This window comes from Theropithecus gelada, chromosome 14 (assembly GCF_003255815.1).
Source record: "Theropithecus gelada isolate Dixy chromosome 14, Tgel_1.0, whole genome shotgun sequence".
Taxonomy (NCBI): Eukaryota; Metazoa; Chordata; class Mammalia; order Primates; family Cercopithecidae; genus Theropithecus; species Theropithecus gelada.
In genome coordinates, this window is record NC_037682.1 from 78,094,741 (window position 1) to 78,116,522 (window position 21,782).

Genomic DNA, 21,782 nt, shown 5'->3' on the forward strand with positions numbered 1-21,782 from the left:
TCTCTATGCATAAGTATATTCATTTATCAGGATATATACTTAGGGATGAATTATTAGGCCAGCACATATGTAAAAGTTCATCTTCTCAATATTGCCAAAATGCTCTCTGAAGTGCTTACCATAGTAAATAACATTAGTCTCCTTCACATACAGCCTCTAAACAGCTAAAGAAATGCCTTTCAATTTCACTTCTTAGGATTCCTTTACTTTCTTCTTCGTTTTTTTAATGCATGCAGAGGCTAATCATCAACTAGGATGTACACCATCACCTCCGAAATCAGTCCTTTTTTTTTTTTTCTTTTTTGAGACAGGGTCTTGCTCTGTCGTCCAAGCTGGAGTACAGTGGTGTGATCACAGCTTTCCACCCTCCTGATCTCAAGCAATCCTACCATCTCAGCACGAAGCACCACCCACCATTCACTCTTCACCCTCGCCCCCAAGTAGCTGGGACTACAGGCATGCACCACCATGTCCAGATCAGATTTCGTTTTTAGTTTTCTGTAGAGACAACATCTTACTACACTGCCTAGGCTGGTCTGGAACTCTTGGACTCAAGCAATCCTCCCGCCTTGGCCCCTCAAAGTGTCAGGATTACAGGTGTGAGCCACTGTGCCCGGCCCCCAAATCAGTCTTGTTCAACTGAGACCACCCCAAACTAACAAACCAGGATTTTGAAAACCAATTTGTAAACTGAAGACTCATATTTCACAATTATCCTAAAACAGTGTTTCAAAAAGTTATAAAAATATCGTAAGACAATATTAGACTATGATTTTAATAGATTTTGATAAGACTCTTCTTTACCTCTGCATTCTAAATTAATGTAAATAATTTAGTCTACCAAGCCATTTCATTCATGATTTTAGAGATAATAAATCTAAATTTTCCTTTTCATTTTATTAGTCCTTTCTACCTTTAAGACATATATGGCTTTAATCAAGTTGTGGTTTTGGTTTCAACAGCATCCTAATGCTATTCAAAATGGTATTAAATTGAGCACCATGCCAACAATCTGGCAAGTAATAAGGCTTCATAGGTTCCCATTTTGGGTCATAAGCGGTAACCTGAAATGGATTATCCTAAAACTTCATTTAAAGAACGGCAATGTGGAAGATGGGTGATTAGGTACATAAGCATTTGTTATACCATTCACTCTACTACTGTGTATATTAGAAACTTTTCATAACAAAATATTTAAAGAACATATTTCAGAATATTTTACCCAAAATGGTATTAAATACTTTATAAAAAATCCATGCTTGGTTCTATACGTCTTTTTCTAATTTCATCTACAAATTTTTAACTCCACATTTTCATGTATTAATCACCTATAACTTTTCATACTACAATAAGAGCCTTGGTCAATTCTATTTACCATGAAGATACTATCATATTATTGAGGAAGGTCCAGAAGTGACTTACCCAAGTCACCCAGTTGGTAACTGAACAACGGTATAGAAGTACCTACTTGCCTGGTGTCAAGGGTCTATAACACAATGCTCACTCAGCCTTAACCTTTTGAGATTTCTTCTCCGTGGCCAGGTTTCTCAACCTGAGCACTCTGACACTGAATCAGATAATTCTTTGTTGTTGGGGACTGTTCTGCACGTTACTTTTACTTTTTTTTCTTTTTCTTTTTTTTTTTTTTTGAGACGGAGTCTCTTGCTCTGTTGCCCAGGCTGGAATGCAATGGCGCAATCTCGCTCACTGCAACCTCTGCTTCCCGGGTTTAAGTGATTCTCCTGCCTCAGCCTCCTGAGTAGCTGGGATTACAGGCACGCCACACCACGCCTGGCTAATTTTTGTATTTTTTAGTAGAGACGGGGTTTCACCATGTTGGTCACACTGGTCTCAAACTCTGGACCTCAGGTGATCTGCCCACCTCGGCCATCCAAAGTGCTGGGATTACAGGCATGAACCACCGCACCCAGTCTATTCTGTGCATTATTATATGCTATTTTGAAGCAGTTCCGGCCTTTACCTACTAGATACCAGTAGCAACCCCCTTCAGTTGTGACAAATGTCCTCTAAGGGAAAAAAAAATCATCCCCCTTCCCCACTCAGTTTTGAGAACCACCACTCCATGGTATTCCAGTCACCACAGCATAGTGAAATCCTATGTACAGCCTCTAACAAATTAATGGCATCTGCCAATGGGAACACCTGAAGGTTGTACAAACTAGCATAAAAAATGAACAGAGCATGGAATTTGCTTTAACTACCTAGAGGAAGCTAAACATGAGTTTATCAAAAAAACACTAAAATGCTATCTTTCTCCCCTTGTCAATCAATTCTACGAAATGACTGTCAACTTTCTGTTTTGTCTTTACTAACATTTTGCCTCTAGTACTATCAATTACCTTATTTACAGCCTCTGAGAGCCATTATTGATACTTTATCTGGCAGTGCAGCTGGTTATATTTGTGGCTTTTTCTTTCTAAAAAATATACTGTATCAAATAAATAAAGAAGGATAAGAAGAAAAGTACATACACGTTTGGAATTCTTTAGAAAAATCATAATCTTAACTAAACATATTCCTGCCACAAGTAAAAACTATTACCCTAGTTAAGATGTTTCAAGTTACATTTAAGCTAATATAGCCAAACATTTCTATTAGCTCTATAAACTGGTTATGATGTATTAGAAAGCAACTAATGTAAGTCCTAAAAACGGTCATGTCTGTTGACTTAGTAATCACATTTCAGGTATAATTTTAAAAAATTAAAAACTACAAATATAAAACCACTCAATGTGGTGGCATAACAATGAATCAAAAAACTAAATTTCTAGCAAGGAAAATAGTTTAAAACTTGTGAACTATAGGATCAATTACACAGTTATTAAAGATGATAAAAAAATACAACATGGTGATGTTGACAGTGTGTATTATTTAAAAAGCTAAATATATTTCATCTACATTATGATTATAGCCATTTAAAAAACACAAATACTTTTGGACAAGAACCAGAGGGAAGACCAAAATGCGCCAATAGTAAGATGCGTCGGAATGATAAAGTTGTGGGTAAATTCCTGCTTTAATTTTGAACTTTAATAATGCTATATTGGTAGTTGTCAAAAAATAGTTTCAATACTGAAAAGCCCACAATAACACATGACGTGATGGATGTCAGTAAGTCATTACGCTCAGAAAACTAGTACCAATGACTAAAGTTCTTCTCATCTCTAGAGGGTTATCCTTGTAGACTGCATTTTTCTAAGGCACATACCAATGAAGATTTATCTAGTTCTACTCAGATGTTCTTGAAAAGCTCCTATTAATACAATTTTACAAATAAGTTTATTGAGCTGAGAAAATGAACCAAAACTACTAGGCTATCATGGAAAGTAAGACAATTCTCTCAAAACAGAGAATTGCAAAAGTTTATATATCTTATTTGTTACCCTTTTAGGCAACAACGGCTTCAGACACACCTCTCTGCTGAAGAAGGCACTCTTCAATTAGTCCCTCTCAGCAAATGCCATCTTAGTCCTAAATACACAGCTTTGAAGTAGGCAAAGTGCTTCCATAAACAACTACATGAGATCAGACGAGAATCTAAAGCTGGGTGTGATGGCTTACGCCTGTAATCCCAGCACTTTGGGAGGTGAAGGTGGGAGGATCACTTGAGCCCAGAACTTCAAGACCAGCCTAAGCCAAGATGGAAAGACCCCCATCTCTACAAAAAAAATTTAAAAATAAGCCTGGTATAGTGGCACACACTTGTAATCCCAGCTACGTGGGAGGCTGAGGAGGGAAGGTCCCTTGAGTCCAGGAATTTGAGGTAGCAGTGAGCTATGATGGTACCACTGCACTTCAGCCTGGGCAACAAAGCAAGACCCCGTCTAAAAAAAAAAAAAAAATTCTAACTGGGCTACAATAAAAGAACAAATGGATATAGACAAATATATAGTCTATAAACAGGACCAGTAAAAACCAGGGATGCTTATGGAACCCATTTCCAGGCATTAATCTTTGCTTCTTGATCCATTATTGATGTCCTCTGTGCTCTGACCCACTTTTTGCTTTCTGGTTTATAGGCTAACTTTCCTCAGATTGCAGGGTCTATAACTATATTTCTGGCTAGGTACCTTGCCCTTTGTACCTGGAAGCTGTTTCTGAAGTTTCAGTGAGAGAAGCTAGCTAACAATAAGTCAACACATCAGTATACTTGTTCATTAAAAATTCTGCTTACCTCATTTCCATACACCATCAAATGATGAGTCGTAATGAGAGATTTGAAGACCACCACCCAACTACTGTTAGTAGTTCTTTCAAATAAACTGTCTGCCAACTGTGGGATGTTCACATTCATCTCATTTGTGCACTGAATTAAGTCTGCAATAAAAAATTTTTAAATGATTAATTTCCTCTCTGGTTTTAATTTATTGGTAATACGAGATTTGCATACAAACAGGCAAAAGATTTAACACAAAGTGGAGCAGCAATAGATAGTTTGGAGATGTTGTTAAAAATCTCTCAATTAAGAGCAATAGAGACTACCATAATCTACCTAGGAAGCAGGGTACCAACTAGAATCACATAAATGATCGACAATACCAAAAAATAAATCAAACTCCCTCAGGATATAATTAACTCTCAAGTACTTTGGTCATCTCAAAATGAATTGCTGCAAGGTTTTGAGGAAGCTTCCATTTCCTTACTACTTAAAAACTCTCCGTTAAATTACTGGTATTATTCATCTCTTTAAAATTTAACATTTTTCTTTAAATAAAGCTTATTTAAAGAAATCATCCATACAGAAGAATGAACAACATGAAGATCAAACTACCTTTATGAACATCCACCCTAGAATGCTGTCTTTGCAACAGGAAGATAACAGGGCAGAGATCTGGTCTGTAATTGAGCTGGATCTCAGTTTGTTCATACAAAATATTTATCCTCCTTCTCTCCCCTCAGTTCTATTGAATTAGCTCAGATCGGTTGATAACTAGGTAATACTGAGAACAAAACTGGAAAAAAGATTCTTAATAAAACTTAAGAAGACGGCCGGGCGCGGTGGCTCATGCCTGTAATCCCAGCACTTTGGGAGGCCGAGGCGGGCGGATCACAAGGTCAGGAGATCGAGACCACGGTGAAACCCTGTCTCTACTAAAATTACAAAAAATTAGCCGGGCGCGGTGGCGGGCGCCTGTAGTCCCAGCTACTCAGGAGGCTGAGGCAGGAGAATGGCATGAACCCGGGAGGCGGAGCTTGCAGTGAGCCGAGATCGCGCCACTGCACTCCAGCCTGGGCGACAGAGCGAGACTCCATCTCAAAAAAAAAAAAAAAAAAAAAAAAAACTTAAGAAGAGTAACCTACAATCTGTTTAAGAGATACTATTGGTAAACTCAATGAAGAAAATGTAAAATAGGATGGGTGCGGTGGCTCACCCCTGTAATCCCAGTACTTTGGGAAGCTGGGGGCGGGGGGGGGGGGGCGGTTGTATCACCTGAGGTCAGGAGTTCGAGACCAGCCTGGCTAACATGCTGAAACCCCATCTTTACTAATAATATCAAAAAAATTAGCTGCGCTTGGTGGCGGACATGGGTAATCCCAGCTACTCAGGAGGCTGAGGTAGGAGAATTGCTTGAACCTGGAGGCGGAGGTTGCACTGAGCGAAGATAGTACCAGTGCACTCCAGCCTGGGGGACAGAGTGAGACTCCGCCTCAATAAAAAAATGTAATATAATATAATCCAATTTAGAGAGATAACAGAGGAGAAAACCAAGAAATGAGTTGTCTTACTTTTAAAATACATATAAAATATAATGTATAAATGTCTCAGCTATAACTACAATAAAGGGAAAAAAGTTATTCATGACTCATTAATTTGTTCACTTTTAATCTTGATTGTATAATGATTAAATATGAATTCAAATGATCTAACTTGGCCTTGATTGCTAGCAAGAAATGACAATGTAACTATGAACATTTACTTAAAATTTTTCCTTTACTAGGTCCAATTATTATACAAGTTAATATTTGATAAACACATGCATTTTAGATAAGCAGCTACCATGGCCAATATTGCTTAGAGAACAAAGAACAAAGCAGTCAAACAGAGTGCCCGTGGAACAGCAGAATGACACAACGCTTTCACAATTCAGACTATTTGCAACAAAAATGAAACAGTAAATCCAACTTGAATATGCATGCTTCAACTTCTGAGAGTAAAAAATGGAATTTAATCTCTGCCTTCTCTAGATTTTCATAGCACTTTATAACCGGCCTATGGCACTGAACATATTACACTAGACTTCAGTTTCAATGACAGTACTTGATACACACACACACACACACACACAATTTAATACTATATACTGCATGGCGCATGATGTGTGTGTATATATACTGTACTATATATTTACAAAACGTATGTGTATGTATACATACATATATCCATACTATATTCCCTTTGTGACCTGTTCTTCCCCCCACTGCATCACTGCCATCTTCTTTGCAATGCCTCCCATATGCCAAGCACTATTATTCAGGTGTTTGGTACTGTTGTTCCTTCTGCCTAGAATTCTCTTCTGCTAGATACCTATGCTGCTTGCTCCCGTCACTTTCATAGATATTTGCTAAAGTGTCACCATATTAGATAAACTTCCCTGAATACGCAAAATAACAGAGCCTTGGGCATTCCCTACCTCTAAACCCTCATTGTCCCCCTTACTCTGCTTATTTCTCTCCAAAGTATTTATTACCATCAAACTCATCTTAATTTATTTAATGTCTTTCTCTCTCAATTAAAACGTTAAGTTCCATGTGGGCAGGACTTTTTTGTTCTCAACTCTATCCCCAAAGACCTATAGAACAGTGCCTCAAATACAATGATCAGTCACATTTTTTAAGACATTCATTTTGGTATGCATATGGGTACTCTTAACATGCTTTTTTAAAAAGCATCCAAGATTGCGTCCTTAAAAGTTAAATCAACATCTTACAACTATCTGTATAACCTGCTGTTCCCAAAAGGTTGAAAAACAAAGCTAAGCTCAATACATGTGCAAATTTTCAAATTTCAAATTAAAAGAGGATCTAATAAATGAAGGTTTTTACTATAATGCTTATTAAAAACTATAGTATGCTTTAGTATTGATCAAAGAAAAACTGGAGTTATTCTGAAGGATACCTCCAGAAGCTCAAAAAAAAAAAATTCTTCACACATAATAAAACAGGAAAAATGAAGTAAGAATTCACACTGAGATTACGAATCCAGAACAGACCAAATGTAAAACCAAAGTTATGCAAATATTACAGGTGTGGTGGGGAGGATATTGAATAAAACTAGCAGTATATACTTTCTCACAGTATTTAACTCAGCCATTTTCTCCATACAGTAATTTTTCATCTGTAAAATGTTTCTAATACAATAGTACCCTGAAAATGCTTTCAAGTTTGAGCTCCAAGTCAGGAAGGAAAATATTCTTCCCACCTCTGACTAACCAAAAGTAAACTGTTCCAAACAAAAGTTAACACTTATCATGGGACTCTCAATAGTTACTGCTTTTCCCACTCTCAATCCAGAAGATACTATTTCTTAAAAAGCAAAAACTGTAACAATTTCCCTTGCCAACTAATAAGTTACCAAAATGAGGACAGATCTTGTATTTTCTTTTCATTATTTATGTCAAGAATACAAAAACTGAAGTACCTTCTTGAATATTCATTATTAACAATTTCTGAATCCCACACACACTAAAAAAAACAAAACAAAACAAGTACCACATGGTACGTAGGTTCTTTGCTTTAAGTATGAGTGAGAATTTACAAAGATTTCCAATATTTAAGGGATGAAGACAATAGGCCTAAAAATAAGCCTACCATAGAAATGACAATCACTTTTCCATGTAGAGAAAGCAGAAGGAACCCACCATACAAACATAAATGCTCTCACTTTTGTTATTTCACACGCTCCTTCAACAAACAATGACTGAGGTAGATAAAGCTGATGTTAACTGTATTTACACAGGCAAGGTCACAGAAGCTAAATGACAGATTAATGACTAGAATTAAATTTTTGCTAAGGATAAGGATCCATTAAAACATACACCAAGTAAATGCTCAACCAGCCAATTTAATACATGTTCTCAGTTGAAAACGAATTAAAAACAAAAACAACAGAAAAACAGTGAAATGCAAAACAATATTTTTGTATTCTGGGGAAGTCTTTTTTCTTTCTTTTTAACAAAGTACAAAAAATTTAGAAGTAAGCAATTACCAAATGGTTTCATTAATCTTACAATCATATTCCTAGTGTAGGCCTTTACAAACTCTCCCACCAGGCAGAGTTCACCAACTTCAGAAACTTAAATTAGGACACTCAGGGTTCACTTCTACAGTCAGTCAGGCAACCCAGCCAGTGGCCTGCGCCATTAGAATGCAGAGTTCTGAAGTTTCCATCTAAACAGAAACTCACTAGGCTACACCAAAACCACACTGATACCCAAATAAGATTTTCTAAAAAAGAAGCCTGGCTTAAATCAGTATTTGTTTGTTTGTTTTTAAATCAACATACCACAATCATTCAGCCAAACACAGTGATACATATAAAATTTAGTAATCCCTTTCAAAAAGGTCATTTTGAAAGATACCTTTTTTTAACAACTGCCCTCATAAATCTACAACCTAAAATTGATTTATTCAGTCATCTAGAAAATTGGAGATACGGCTGGGCATGGTGGCTCACGTCTGTAAACCCAGCACTTTGGGAGGCCGAGGTGGGCGGATTACCTGAGGTCAGGAGTTCCAGACCAGCCTGGCCAACATGGTTTTTTTTAGTCTTTACTAAAAAAAACACAAAAATTAGCAGGGCATGGTGGCACGTGCCCGTAATCCCAGCTACTTGGGAGGCTGAGGCAGGAGAAGTGCTTGAGTCTGGGAGGTGGAGGTTGCAGTGAGCTGAGATCGTGCCACTGCACCCCAGCCTGGCCTACAGAGCGAGACTCTGTCTCAAAAAAAAAAAAAAGAAAGAAAAAGAAATTTGAAGATAAAATTAATTTCGAAGGCGAAGAAATTAACTGGTTAATCAAATTTTGCTTCACTTATCAAATCTTTGTAATTTTTCCTTGGTGGGAGTAGAAACAAAAAGAATATTCATCAATAAATAGTAACCAGAGGATAAGAAACTTTTATATGAAGTATCAGCAAAAATTATTTTTTCATATAGCAAAATTGTTTTAAGTATTTCAAAACTATGCAAGTTGAAATTAGACATAGGCTAATCAAAGTTAAACACAGGCAAATCTGCCTAGTCTTAAGTGTCAAATGTCTAGGAAATGCAATGAAGTCTTATTTCTTACTCCAATTAGCTGTGAAAGGGATCACAAAATATGGTCCAAATTAAGATGTAACTGTTAAAATTTTATTTGTAAAGTTTATGGGGTCTTCTGTGAGAAACACAACGTTATATTTTTATATAACTTCCAGTAGAATTAACTCAAAACTATGCTCTTCATAGGCTTACACCTTAAGAAATCTAACCAACATATTAAGTGGACTTTAATAACTGGGGAAATACTCCTAAAGGCAGAATATGGAATGCTGAGTACAATGACAAACACTGACAAGATAATCAGATGGCTTTTGTAACAATACTAATGAAGCTAAGGGGCCTAATTCATAAACTAAGCGGACATATCCAAGAGTGAAGAGTTAATCGAATGACACTACAGTCTGACCATGAGATACTATGAGGCCAATGAATGCATGGCACAAAAAATAAAAGCTGTCAGGAGAAAATGTTCACCACATATTAAGTCAAAAGTCATAGCAAAGAAAAATACACAGTACAATTCCATTTTTTAAAACTGTATGTGTGAGGATAGGCATTGTGGTTCATGCCTGTAATCCCAGTGCTTTGGGAAGCGAGGTAAGATGATTGCTTGAGGTCAAGAGTTTGAGACGTTTGAGACAAGTCTAAGCAACACAGCGAGATCCTCAACAACAACAAAATAAATAAAATAAAATAAAATAATTTTTTTTGAGATGGAGTCTCACTCTGTAGCCAGGCTGGAGAGCATGCAACCTCTGCCTCCCAGGTTCAAGCGATTATCCTGCCTCAGCCTCCTGAGCAGCTGGGACTACAGGGGCACACTACCACACCCAGCTAACTTTCGTATTTTTAGTAGAGACAGGATTTCACCATGTTGGCCAGGATGGTCTCCATCTCTTGACCTCGTGCTCTACCCGCCTTGGCCTCCCAAAGGGCTGGGATTACAGGCGTGAGCCACAGCACCCAGCTAAAAAAAAAAATTTTTTTTTTGAGACGGAGTCTACTCCATCGCCCAGGCTGGAGTGTAGTGGCGCGATCTCGGCTCACTGCCACCTCTGCCACCCAGGTTCAAGCAATTCTCCTGCCTCAGTCTCCCGAGTAGGTGGGATTACAGGCAACTGCCACTGTATCCAGCTAACTTTTGCATTTTTAGTAGAGACGGGGTTTCACCATCTTGGCCGAGCTCCTGACCTTGTGATCCACCTGCCTTGGCCTCCCAAAGTGCTGGGATTACAGGTGTGAGCTACCGCACCCAGCCCCAAAATTTCTTTTTAAATTAGCGCTTGTAGTGGAGGTTGAGGCGGGAGGCGGGAGGCGGGAGGATAGCTTGAGCCTAAGAGTTAAAGGTTACAGTGAACTGTGATCACGACATTGCACTCCAACTTGGACAACACAGCAAGACCTTGTCTAAAAAAAAAAAGTTGTACATGTGTAATATTTTCTTGTATATACTGTATTTGACCAAATACAAGGTGATGCATAAAGAATTGAACACTTCCAAAATGATTCAGCAACTATGTCATATATGAAGAGTTAGTGAAAAATAATTTATAAAGGAACTATAAGTTACTTCCATAAACTAATCTCAGTACGTCTCATATCACACAGCACACACCAATTCTGTATTGTAATTTATCCCACACCCTTTAGAACATCACCATGATCAACGCAGAAAGGAGAGCCAAGACACATTCTTTATCTCCTCAAGGATATGAGGAAGAGGTAGTACAAGAATAAGAGTTGCTGGGCCGGGCGTGGAGGCTTACGCCTATAATCCCAACACTGTGGAAGGCTGAGGTGGGCAGATCACTTGAGGTCAGGAGTTCGACACCAGCCTGGCCAATATGGTGAAACCCCGTCTCTACTAATAACACAAAAATTAGCCAGGTGTGGTGGCACACACTTGTAATCCCAGCTACTTGGGAGGCTGAGACAGGAGAATTGCTTGAACCCAGGAGGCAGAGGTTAAAGGGAGCTGAGATTACAGCCATAGCAATCCAGCCTGGGCAACAGAGCAAGACTCCATCAGAAAAAAATTAAACAAACAAAAAAAAAGAATAAGACTTGCATGGTAAAGTAGCTGAGAATTTGGCAGCCACTATGCCAGAAGTATTTTGAACACAAGTTCAATCTCTCACAATGGTAAATGAGCCTTAAGGAATCTCCAGACCCCACACTCAAAGTCAGTCAAAGTCCTGGCCAGGCAGGATGGCTCACATCTGGAATCCCAGTACTTTGGGAGATCGAGGCGGGTAGATCACGAGGTCAGGAGTTCAAGACCAGCCTGGCCAAGATGGTGAAATCCCATCTCTACCAAAAATACAAAAATTAGACAAGCGTGGTGGCGGGCGCCTGTAATCCCAGCTACTTGGGAAGCCGATGCAGAGAACTGCTTGAGCCCAGGAGGCGGAGGTCGCAGTGAGCTGAGATCGCACCACTGCACTCTAGTCTGGGCAACAGAGCGAGACTCCATCTCGGGAGTGGGGGAAGGTAAGTCAAAGTCCTATCTTAACGTATAAATAAAAACCCGGGTGCAGTGGCTCATGCTTATAATCCCAGTATGTTGGGGGCCAAGGAGGGCGGATCACTCAAGGTCAGGAGTTTGAGACCAGCCTGGCCAACATGGTGAAACCCCATCTCTAATAAAAATACAAAAATTAGCTGGACGTGGTGACACATGACTGTAATCCCAACTACTTGGGAGGTTGAGGCAGGAGAATAACTTGAACCTGGGAGGCAGAGGTTGTGGTGAGCCAAGATCACACCACTGCACTCTAGTCTGGGCAACAGAGTTAGACTCCATCTCAAAAAAAAAAAAAGTGCAGCTGTAGGAAAAAAATCAGTGTATTAGCACAACTAGATATGCTATTTCTGTCACCGTGTTCTTAGCGACATGAATGGACTAAGATTCACACACGTAAAAATTAGAAAATGTAAAAATAGAGTAGAACATGGTGACATGCACCTGTAGTCAGCTACTTGGAAGGCTGACAGGAGGATCCCTTGAGCCCAGGAGTTCAAGGCTGCAATGTACTATAATCATGCCTGTGAACGGCCACTGCACTCCAGCCTGGGAAACACAGTGAAATTCTGTGTCTATAAAAAATAAATTTAAATAAATTTAAAAAGGCAACCCTCCCCCCACCAGAAATGTAAAAATAATTCTACCATTTGTAAAACTGCCAGGTAAAATGAGAGCACTTTCCCACTCCAAAAACTATTCAACAGAAAAACTGCCCTAAGTCTTCACAAATCATCTCATTATCTGATCTGTTTATTTTAACAAAGTTCCTTCTAAAGAAGATAACCTGAAAAGACCTCCATCAATGCTAGTTTCAGGTGCTTATGAAGAAATAAAAAATTTAACAGATGTAAGTATTCCTGGGGATATATACCACATAATTGCATAATTGTGTTGGGTGTCTTCAGAACACTTTAAAAAACAACAAAATAAACTTATGTTGCAGAGATCAGAAATACACATGAGGAACGAAAGAAACAAACTATCAGTGTTACAAGAATGGATGGTGATACCCTGTGAAAAAATTTCTAATGTAAATTAGATCTTACACAAAAGGAAAGAAGTTATATAACTTTAAAAAGGGGGTTGTGGATGACCAAAAAACACAAAATATCCAAGATATGCATGAATATAAAATGAGTCAAATGTTATGTGGTGAGGTATATATGAATCAGGAAAAGAAATCACTATTTTAAAATCATAGATTACTTTTCTAATAATTTTTTTAAAATTAATTTATTTATTTTTATGGAGACGTGGTCTCCCTTTGTTGCCCAGGCTAGTTTCGAACTCCTGGGCTCAAGGGATCCTCCTGCCTCGGCCTCCCAAAGTGCTGGGATTACTACAGATGTGAGCCATCATATTCAGCCAGATTACTTTTTATAGTAATTTTTCATATATATTCTCACTAGTGAGTTTCAATATTACGAGGCTGACTGCTTCATCTATATCCCTAACATTTATATATTTAAATAGGTAAAATAAATAAAACTTGAGGGGCTGTCAATGTCTCAGTGGGAAAATGCAGGCTTGCTTTATATTTGGGGTTACCTTACATTCAGGTACATACAGCGTATGTGTATATATGTTTAAGTGTGTGTATATATTCCAAAATGCTTAAAGTGAGATAAAGGATGAAGCCACACACTTTCAGAGCTATCCCTTTTGCTGGAAATGACCTGCATACAGCTCAAACCAACAACTGACTGATTCACCTACTGATGCCAAATATCTAGATATACAAAGCTGAGAAGAAGCAAAATTTCTTCCCTACGAAACTGAGGTCTTTGGGGGTAAAGATACAGCCTCACAATACATTGTGGTGATTGTAATCTGTATGTATAAGATTCAGAGATGGAAAAAAGAGCAGGTGATTATTTTGGAAGGGAAAGCAAATTTTCCCTGGTTTCAATTTCATACTCTCTTATCATACAACAGTTACAGCACTTTTCACACTTCATTACAATTACTAGCTCATATATCAGTCTCTCCCATGAGAGAGGCTCACTAAAGGCAGTACCACGTCTTCTTCATCCTCAAATTGCCAGCACCTAGCAGGGTACACCTTAAATATTTATTAAATGAATCCTAATAAATGAAATTTAACTTAGAAGACATCTGTAGAAAGCAACAATATTCTATTTAGTCTCTGCTTTAGTGCAGCGATAATTCAGAAAAAAAAATTAGCCATCTAGAGAGTAGCATAATTGTTTTTTCAAGTTTATACCACCCCATCCATATTCCTCCTCCTGCCACTATAGTGATATGATGAACTGCCTCAATAAAAAGCCTCTACTTCAAGAACAGAACACAGAAGAGATTTTTTAAAAGGCATTTTCCTGGCAGAGAAAGGACTGACATCCTTTTTATTTGTGGCACAGGAAAGATGAGGAACTGCAAAGAGAATATGTAGAGAAGAACGAATTCAGATAGAGCTGGGTACACAAAGCAAACCCCTAAGATACTACATATTAATATATGGCTGAAATTTAGACTCTTAAGTCATGGTTGAACCCAAGTCAAATTTACTGAACTGTCCAAACTTTAATTTTAAAAGTGCAAATTAAATTGTTTTAAATGAAGTCATTATGTAATTGCTCTAAAATTTTAATCAACACTGAAAACATATTTTTCAAATTAGTTCAATCTACTGTCTCTTAAAATTATTTTTCATTGGCCGGGCGCGGTGGCTCAAGCCTGTAATCCCAGCACTTTGGGAGGCCGAGACGGGCGGATCACGAGGTCAGGAGATCGAGACCATCCTGGCTGACACGGTGAAACCCCGTCTCTACTAAAAAATACAAAAAAAAAAACTAGCCGGGCGAGGTGGCGGGCGCCTGTAGTCCCAGCTACTCGGGAGGCTGAGGCAGGAGAATGGCATGAACCTGGGAGGCGGAGCTTGCAGTGAGCCAAGATCATGCCACTGCACTCCAGCCTGGGCAGCAGAGCGAGACTCTGTCTCAAAAAAAAAAAAAAAAAAAAAAATTATTTTTCATTTGTCTCTTTACCCACTAATGTCATAAATACAAAAACTCTTAGAACAAAAGTGGAAAGTTTAAGTCATGAAAACGCTCTATATAAAAACGTCCTCTTGGGATACTCTCGACTTCACTGCCACTGACTTGTATTTTCAAGTGAAAGAGTTGTTCATCCCCATTCCTCTGATTATCAACATGTTTTAAATTACTACACAAGCCTTCTTAATATAAAAAAGTGTAAACCTAGAGCTTTCCCTTGGCAGTCTGGTAGACTCTGCATTCCTACCACTAGATGGCAGACTGTACAGAGGAACAATAGGACCTTGGTAGGAACACAGATGCATTCAGGCTCATCTGTAAACCACATCCTTAAATCTGAGATTGTTTAGGATTCCAATCTAGTACTCAGGTAAGTTGGTGATTTTCAAAACTAGATACCTTAGGCCCATCCTAGATTCCAAATAAGGATTACTATAAAGGATGAGGAAAATCATATTTTGGTAAGCACCACCTCAAATATTACTTCTATGTCACTTTTTAATTTATCAGAAATGCAAGACAATAAAAAGCTACTTAATGGAATAAAAACTCATCACTTAATATAAGAATTAAAAATTTTATTTAAACTGAATAAGAAAGCAAAACGAAAGCATTACAGTGCTCCAACATGAAAAAATAACATATCCACGGTATAAATTACATTCTCTTCTTTGAAGATCTTAAGTTTCACAATGACAACCCCACCTATAAGAAAGAAAACATATTAAGTATCAAGTAATTTAAGAACAAATGCCAAAATTACAAACACTTTTTTGTATTACATGCTAAGAACTTAACTAATAGTTCATTAGCCCAGTTAAATATAATCAGGACTCTCAAAAAACAAACAAAAAAAAATCTAGTACTGGATCAGAAAAATACAGAAATCTCATTTCCTAAGCAAAACAAAAGTCAACTAATAATACACTGTGAGTACTACTTACCTCCACCAATGCTGTGAACCCAAGCAGGGTCCAGGGTGGGGGCAGAAAAATTCTCCTTTCTTTCCAACAAGGCAGGGAAAAAGAAAGCAACAATTGAGAGGCTCTGCAAGTGCAGATCAGAGTACTATAAAGGAAAAAACATTATCTGAGGAGGTTAAAGGAATTGCGACTAAGTCTGGAGAAAAGTACGTTATTAGTTAGGAATGACCAACCGTCCTGGTTTTGCTAGAACAGTCCTGGTTCACACCCGTTGTCCCAATGTCCCATTTGGATAGTACACCCTCTCACTCTTAAAAGAGATCACCCAAGTTTGGATAACATATTACACATCACCTCAGTTATAAGCACTCTAATAAAAGTTTACATGTAGCTAAGAAATTAATACACTACCAGTAGCAGCTATTCACAGTGCATTTGCATTTTCCTTTTATGAGTGCTATATTCTGGTTCTTTCTCAGTCTCCTTAAAACACAAACACGCTTCTATTCTGCCTACTTTGTCCTCTAACCCCTCTACTCATGACCATTTTTTAACAATAATCTCTGCTCCTGTTTTTTTCACCCTGGGAAACTCATCTAATTTCTTAACCTCAAAGAAAATCTCTATGCAAATCATTCACGAACTTCTCAGAAGAATCAATCTAAGGTTTTCTGGGGGAGTTAGAGACATCAGAATTTTTCACCTGTGTCCTAAAACATCTCACATTCAAAAAACAAAAACACGGTCTCAACAGTAACCTAAATGTCCCATTTTTGTTTTAATCAATAACACTCATTCTCAACTTTGTTACATTCTCAGGAATCCTGTCTCTTTGTAACTTCCACAATGTGTGACACAGCGCCTTAAACATGTGTTCACATGACAGTATAAATATTTGTGGATTTGTAAGTGAAACAAAGGCCCATTTCTCCACTCATAAGATCCAGCAGAGAGAAGGGTAACAGGGAAAAAGCCTTCCCTGTAGGTAGGTTAAAGTTATTCGTTAATAGCCAAACCCATGTCTAAAAATAAAGTAGGAATTCAGAAGATTTTTTTCATATCTTCTCTTAAAATGTTTAAATTCTGCCCAGTCACAGGGAATAATGGATTGCAGTTAGACTCTCTGCCAGAGTCTCCCTCACTCAAAAAACACAAGTTCCGTTCCACGTCCCCAATGCACATAGAACAATGAGAATCTTTATATTCTACCTTCATGAAGCTTTGCAAACCTCAGTAAGAAAAAACAGAAATCCCATTTATTCTAGTATTAACTGCATACTATAATATGCCAATAGTGTCTTAGGAGTTAGAAATATACAATAGTGGACAAAGTTTCTATTATCATCATGGAGCTTATATACTAATGGGAGGAATGTAATCAGTACACAAATGAACAAATATATGTCAGACGGTGGCAAGTGCTAAGAATTTCTCAGCTCTTGGGAGGGATGGAGCTATGTGTTTAGGGGAGGTTGCTAGGAAGGTGCCCCACATAAAATGACTTTTGAGAATTATGGCAACAATGGTAGTATGTCACCAGTGGCCTGGAGGACTATGGAACTGACCATCATGATCAACTACCACCCTCCACACAGTGAGCAAGTGTGAAGGCCTCCCATTCATGCTACATCTCACATGTCTGCTCCACCCGTGCCAAACCAAAGACACATCAAACGGGACTGTCTCTTGGTAATTTTGCAAAGCCTCCAGTTTCACGTATATAGTACTAGAGACAGCAGAAATCTCATTTATTTATTCACATGCTTCACAATTAAAACAATCTCTTCACTTTAAGTGAGTCAAAATTACACCAGCCATTTATTACATCTGATTAAGTGACATACCTGTAGCTAGTAAGCATCTGAAGACCCTACAAGCCAGGAGCTCCCAACCCCCAGGCTGTGGACTGTTACTGGTTTGTGACCTGTTAGGAACTGGGCCACACAGTGGCTGGTGAGCTAGCAAGCATTTCTGCCTAAGCTCCAGATCAGTGGGGGCATTAGACTCTCATAGGAGCGCGAACCCTATTGTGAATTGCACATGCAAGAGATCTAGGTTGTGCACTCCTTATGAGAATCTAATGCCTGATGACCTGAGGTGGAACAGTTCATCCCGAAACCATCCCTCCACACATCTCCTGCCAGTCTTTGGAAAATCTGTCTTCCATGAAACCACTCCTCTTGCCAAAAAGGTTGGGGACCGCTACCGTAAGCCACTGAGTAACAAGTGAAAGTTATTTCTGAAAAGTCTTTTTTCAAACTGCTGGAAATCAACTGCAGTAATGGCGGATGTAGCACCAAATAATAGCCTATCTACGTGGTTTAAAATTTTGAAATAATACTCTGTAAGTGGAAAATATTAGCTATTTTAATACATTATTAATATATCACTATAAAATAAAGCCATTAATAAATCACTACAAAATAAAGCCAAAGTTATTTTTCCTAATAAGTTTAATCTTAAGCCTTTAAGTTTCTACAAGAAGGAAAAATCACTAGGAGTATTCTACAAGAAGAAATAATCACCAGGACAAAAAATATCTCTATCCTCATACACCTCATAACCATACAATTGTTCTTACAAGATTCCTAGCAGGGTACAGTGGTATGCACCTGTAGTCCCAGCTACTCAGGAGGTCAGGTGGGTGGATCACTTCAGCCCAGGAGTTTGAGGCTGTAGTATCCAATGATGACAACTGTGAATAGCCACTGAACTCCAGCCTAGGCAACATAGTAAGGCCCTGTCTTGAAATTAAAAAAAAAAAAAAAAAGACTCCATATAACCCACATTCACCTATTTCTGAGCATTAAAAAGTCTGACTTCACTTCCTGACAAATGCCTTTCTTAAAAGGAATTATAAAATTTTATATAGATCTATATTTAGATAATATCCCATTTATTTTCAAAACCACATTCTATCTACAAATGGATGTATGAAGAGTCTCCTAAATTTCTTAAAGAGTTTATCTTTATCTTGGCTTGTGTGAGAAAGTAATATAAATTTTAAGTGGTCTAGACAAGTTGGAAGGAAAATATAATCATCTTTCTCCCATCATTCTACAGTACCAATCTTTCACCAACTTTTTTTTGCTATGATGCCAAAGGATCTTCAAATAAACCTTCTACCCAACTACTACTTTTCAAGTTAATCTCTTTAAACTTGACAAACACTGGAGAATGTTAACTCGTTTTTATTTTCATTCCTATACTAGATACACTCCAGAGTGACTGGGATTGGCAGGTGTCTTGTCTTTAGCTCTTTCTATATTTCATTAATTTCCCCCATTAAAAATCTTCTGGCTCACATTTATTTGATAGTCTGTCCTAAGCGCTATTCATTTTCAATCTCTGCTTCAAATACTGATGATGAAGATTTTAACTTGCCATCACTGAAGTTCTGCTCTAGACCCTCCGGCTTCCATGCATGGTCCCATCCATTTCCATGTGCTACAACTGTACTGTAACAGGACTAAGCAACACACCAGAATGAGCAAAAAAATCTAGAATCAAATTCGAGATTCATGATTCACCATTGTGATTTCAGGCATGTTAATTAGTCACTCAGTTTCCATTTCAACATTTAAAAAACAGGATTGACACTTAATTTTCACAACATCTTGGTTGAGTAAGGTAATATATTTAGGGTACTTTAAAAGTACCCTAAAGCTTTTAAAGCTTTAAAGCACCATTACAAATACTTTTATTTCTTTCTCACCATCATTTTGTATTCACGTTTTCCCTCATTTTAGGAGACAATTCCTCTATCACCTTTCCAATACAGCGTTATGAAAATACCTCAAACTCAATTACTGCTGCAAAACCTTCAGTATCTAATGTCCAATTTCTTCATCAACTGGGAAGTGTTACCACAGATCATTGCACTCAATCTTAAGAGTGGCAAAATCTTTATAATGCACATATGATTTCTTTCTTAATAAAGACAGGGCCTTGCTTTGTCACCCAGACTGGAGTAGCTGGGACTACAAGTACATGCCAGCACATTCAGCTAATTTTTAAATTTTCTATAGATACAAGGTCTCACTATGTTGCCCAGGTTGATCTCAACCTCCTGACCTTAAGTGATCCTCCCGCTTTGGCCACCCAAAGTCCTGGGAATACAGGCATGAGCCACTGTGCTTGGCCAACATTTCTTTATACATTACAAAATTCGTTCATATCCTTAGTCTTCCAATTTAACAACATCCTTGTGCCAAGGCAAGGAATGCTGTTATAACATCTCCATTGTAAAGATTTAAATACTTGTCTAAAGTAGCACAAACTAGTGGCTGTGTTGGAACTATATTTTTCAAACAGTAACCTTTCCACTAGCGGGACAGATGAAGATACACATTCCCAACACACACACATTCTCCTCTCATTTCCATGTGGTCTGAGTGAGACTGGTTATCATTTTCTCTAATTATTTTAAACTCCACACATTTTCACAAATTCAGTGTTGTGTTTAGTTCTAAAAAATCTAATGCCTAGCATACACAGTAGGCCACCTCTTTTCTGGTTTAGTATATCCTCATTGGCATCATCATCTTCTTTGTGGCTACAATGAACTAAAGTTGACAGACTATGAGGAAAGAGACACATTATTCAACTCAAGTTCACAAGATGCGAAAGTTCTGGGCATTCCCCATCTCCGAATGACTCAAACTGCAAGCCTTAATTTATAAGCAAGCTTAAAGAAGCCAACAATGCCAGAAAACAAACTAAATCAAACTCACCAGATTTTAGGTGAACAGGTCTTATATGATGTTATATAAGAAGAACCCAGAGCAATTTTCCAGTCATCTTTTGCCCTAGAGATTAATTACTATCAATTCTAAGTAATAGCAGAAGGGGTAAACTATATTAAAAGGGGCTTCAACAGTTAAAACACATTCTTGGTTAGTCATTAAGTTACGAAAACATAACTCTGATGAAGAAAGTCAAAGAAAAATCAATTATAGATTAAGTCTATAAGCCCAAGGACAGGAAGCAACTTATTAGTAAGTTTCTCCCTTAAAAGGTTTCCAGCTCGGTGCAGTGGCTCATGCCTGTAATACCAGCACTTTGGGAAGCTGACGTGGGCAGATCATCGGAGGTCAGGAGTTCGAGACCAGTCTGGCCAACAATGGGGTGAAACACCATCTCTACTAAAAATATAAAAAATTAGCCAGGCATGGTGGTGGGCACCTGTAATCCCAGCTACCTGGGAGGCTGAGGCAGGAGAATCTCTTGAAGTCGGGAGGCAAAGGGTGCAGTGAGTCGAGATCACGCCACTGCACTACAGCCTGAGAAACAAGACCAAAACTCCGTTTAAAAAAAAAAAAAAAAAAAGGATTCCAATCTCCTGATGGGAAGAAATGGTTCTCTCCTTGCACTGCACCTTCATGCAGTCAAGGATTATCTTAGTATTCCAAGCTGCTCTATAAATAGCGTTCTAACTTTGCTGCCAGTTGCAATTCTATAGCTAATTTTTAAGTTAGCACCTACGGCTTTTTTTCATTGCTAAGGAGCTATGTCAGGCAGTGTTTCTAGGATAGGCTAATCTATAGAAACCACTTGAAGATAGTGCCTTGATCCACTCTAGGTCACCAAGTCAAAATAATATTTTGCAAGAATACGATGAACAAAAATAAAAGAGGGTTTATACTCTATAAAGTCTAAGACTTTATATTAATACCCAACACAAATTCCAAACCTGATAACAAATACACAAATACATAGTTCTGTGAAGAAAAATTACTAAAGCTAATGTTAAGAAAAGAAAAATAGGCCAGGTTCAGTGGCTCACGACTGTAATCCCAGCACTTTTGAGACTGAGGTGGGCAGATCACAAGATCAGGAAGTCCAGACCATCCTGGCCAACATGCTGAAACCCCGGCTCTACTAAAAATACAAAATTTAGCCGGGCATGGTGGCACATGCCTGTAATCTCAGCTACTCAGGAGGCTGAGGCAGGAGAATGGCTTGAACCTGGGAGGCAGAGGTTGAGGTGAGCCGAGATAGTGCCATTGCACTTCAGCCTGGGCAATAAGAGTGAAACTCGG

General features: G+C 38.2%; 1 protein-coding gene across 9 annotated transcripts in view; it reads right to left on the bottom strand.

Moving 5' to 3' along the window:
• Positions 1 to 21,782, bottom strand: part of PICALM (phosphatidylinositol binding clathrin assembly protein) — a 111,595-nt gene that overhangs the window by 70,488 nt on the left and 19,325 nt on the right. For all 9 annotated transcript variants that reach the window (XM_025355852.1, XM_025355849.1, XM_025355848.1 and 6 more), the window contains exon 2: positions 4,196 to 4,338. In XM_025355852.1, coding sequence (XP_025211637.1) covers positions 4,196 to 4,315 — 120 coding nt within the window. In that variant the 5' untranslated portion in view covers positions 4,316 to 4,338. The remainder of the gene's footprint in view (positions 1 to 4,195; positions 4,339 to 21,782) is intronic.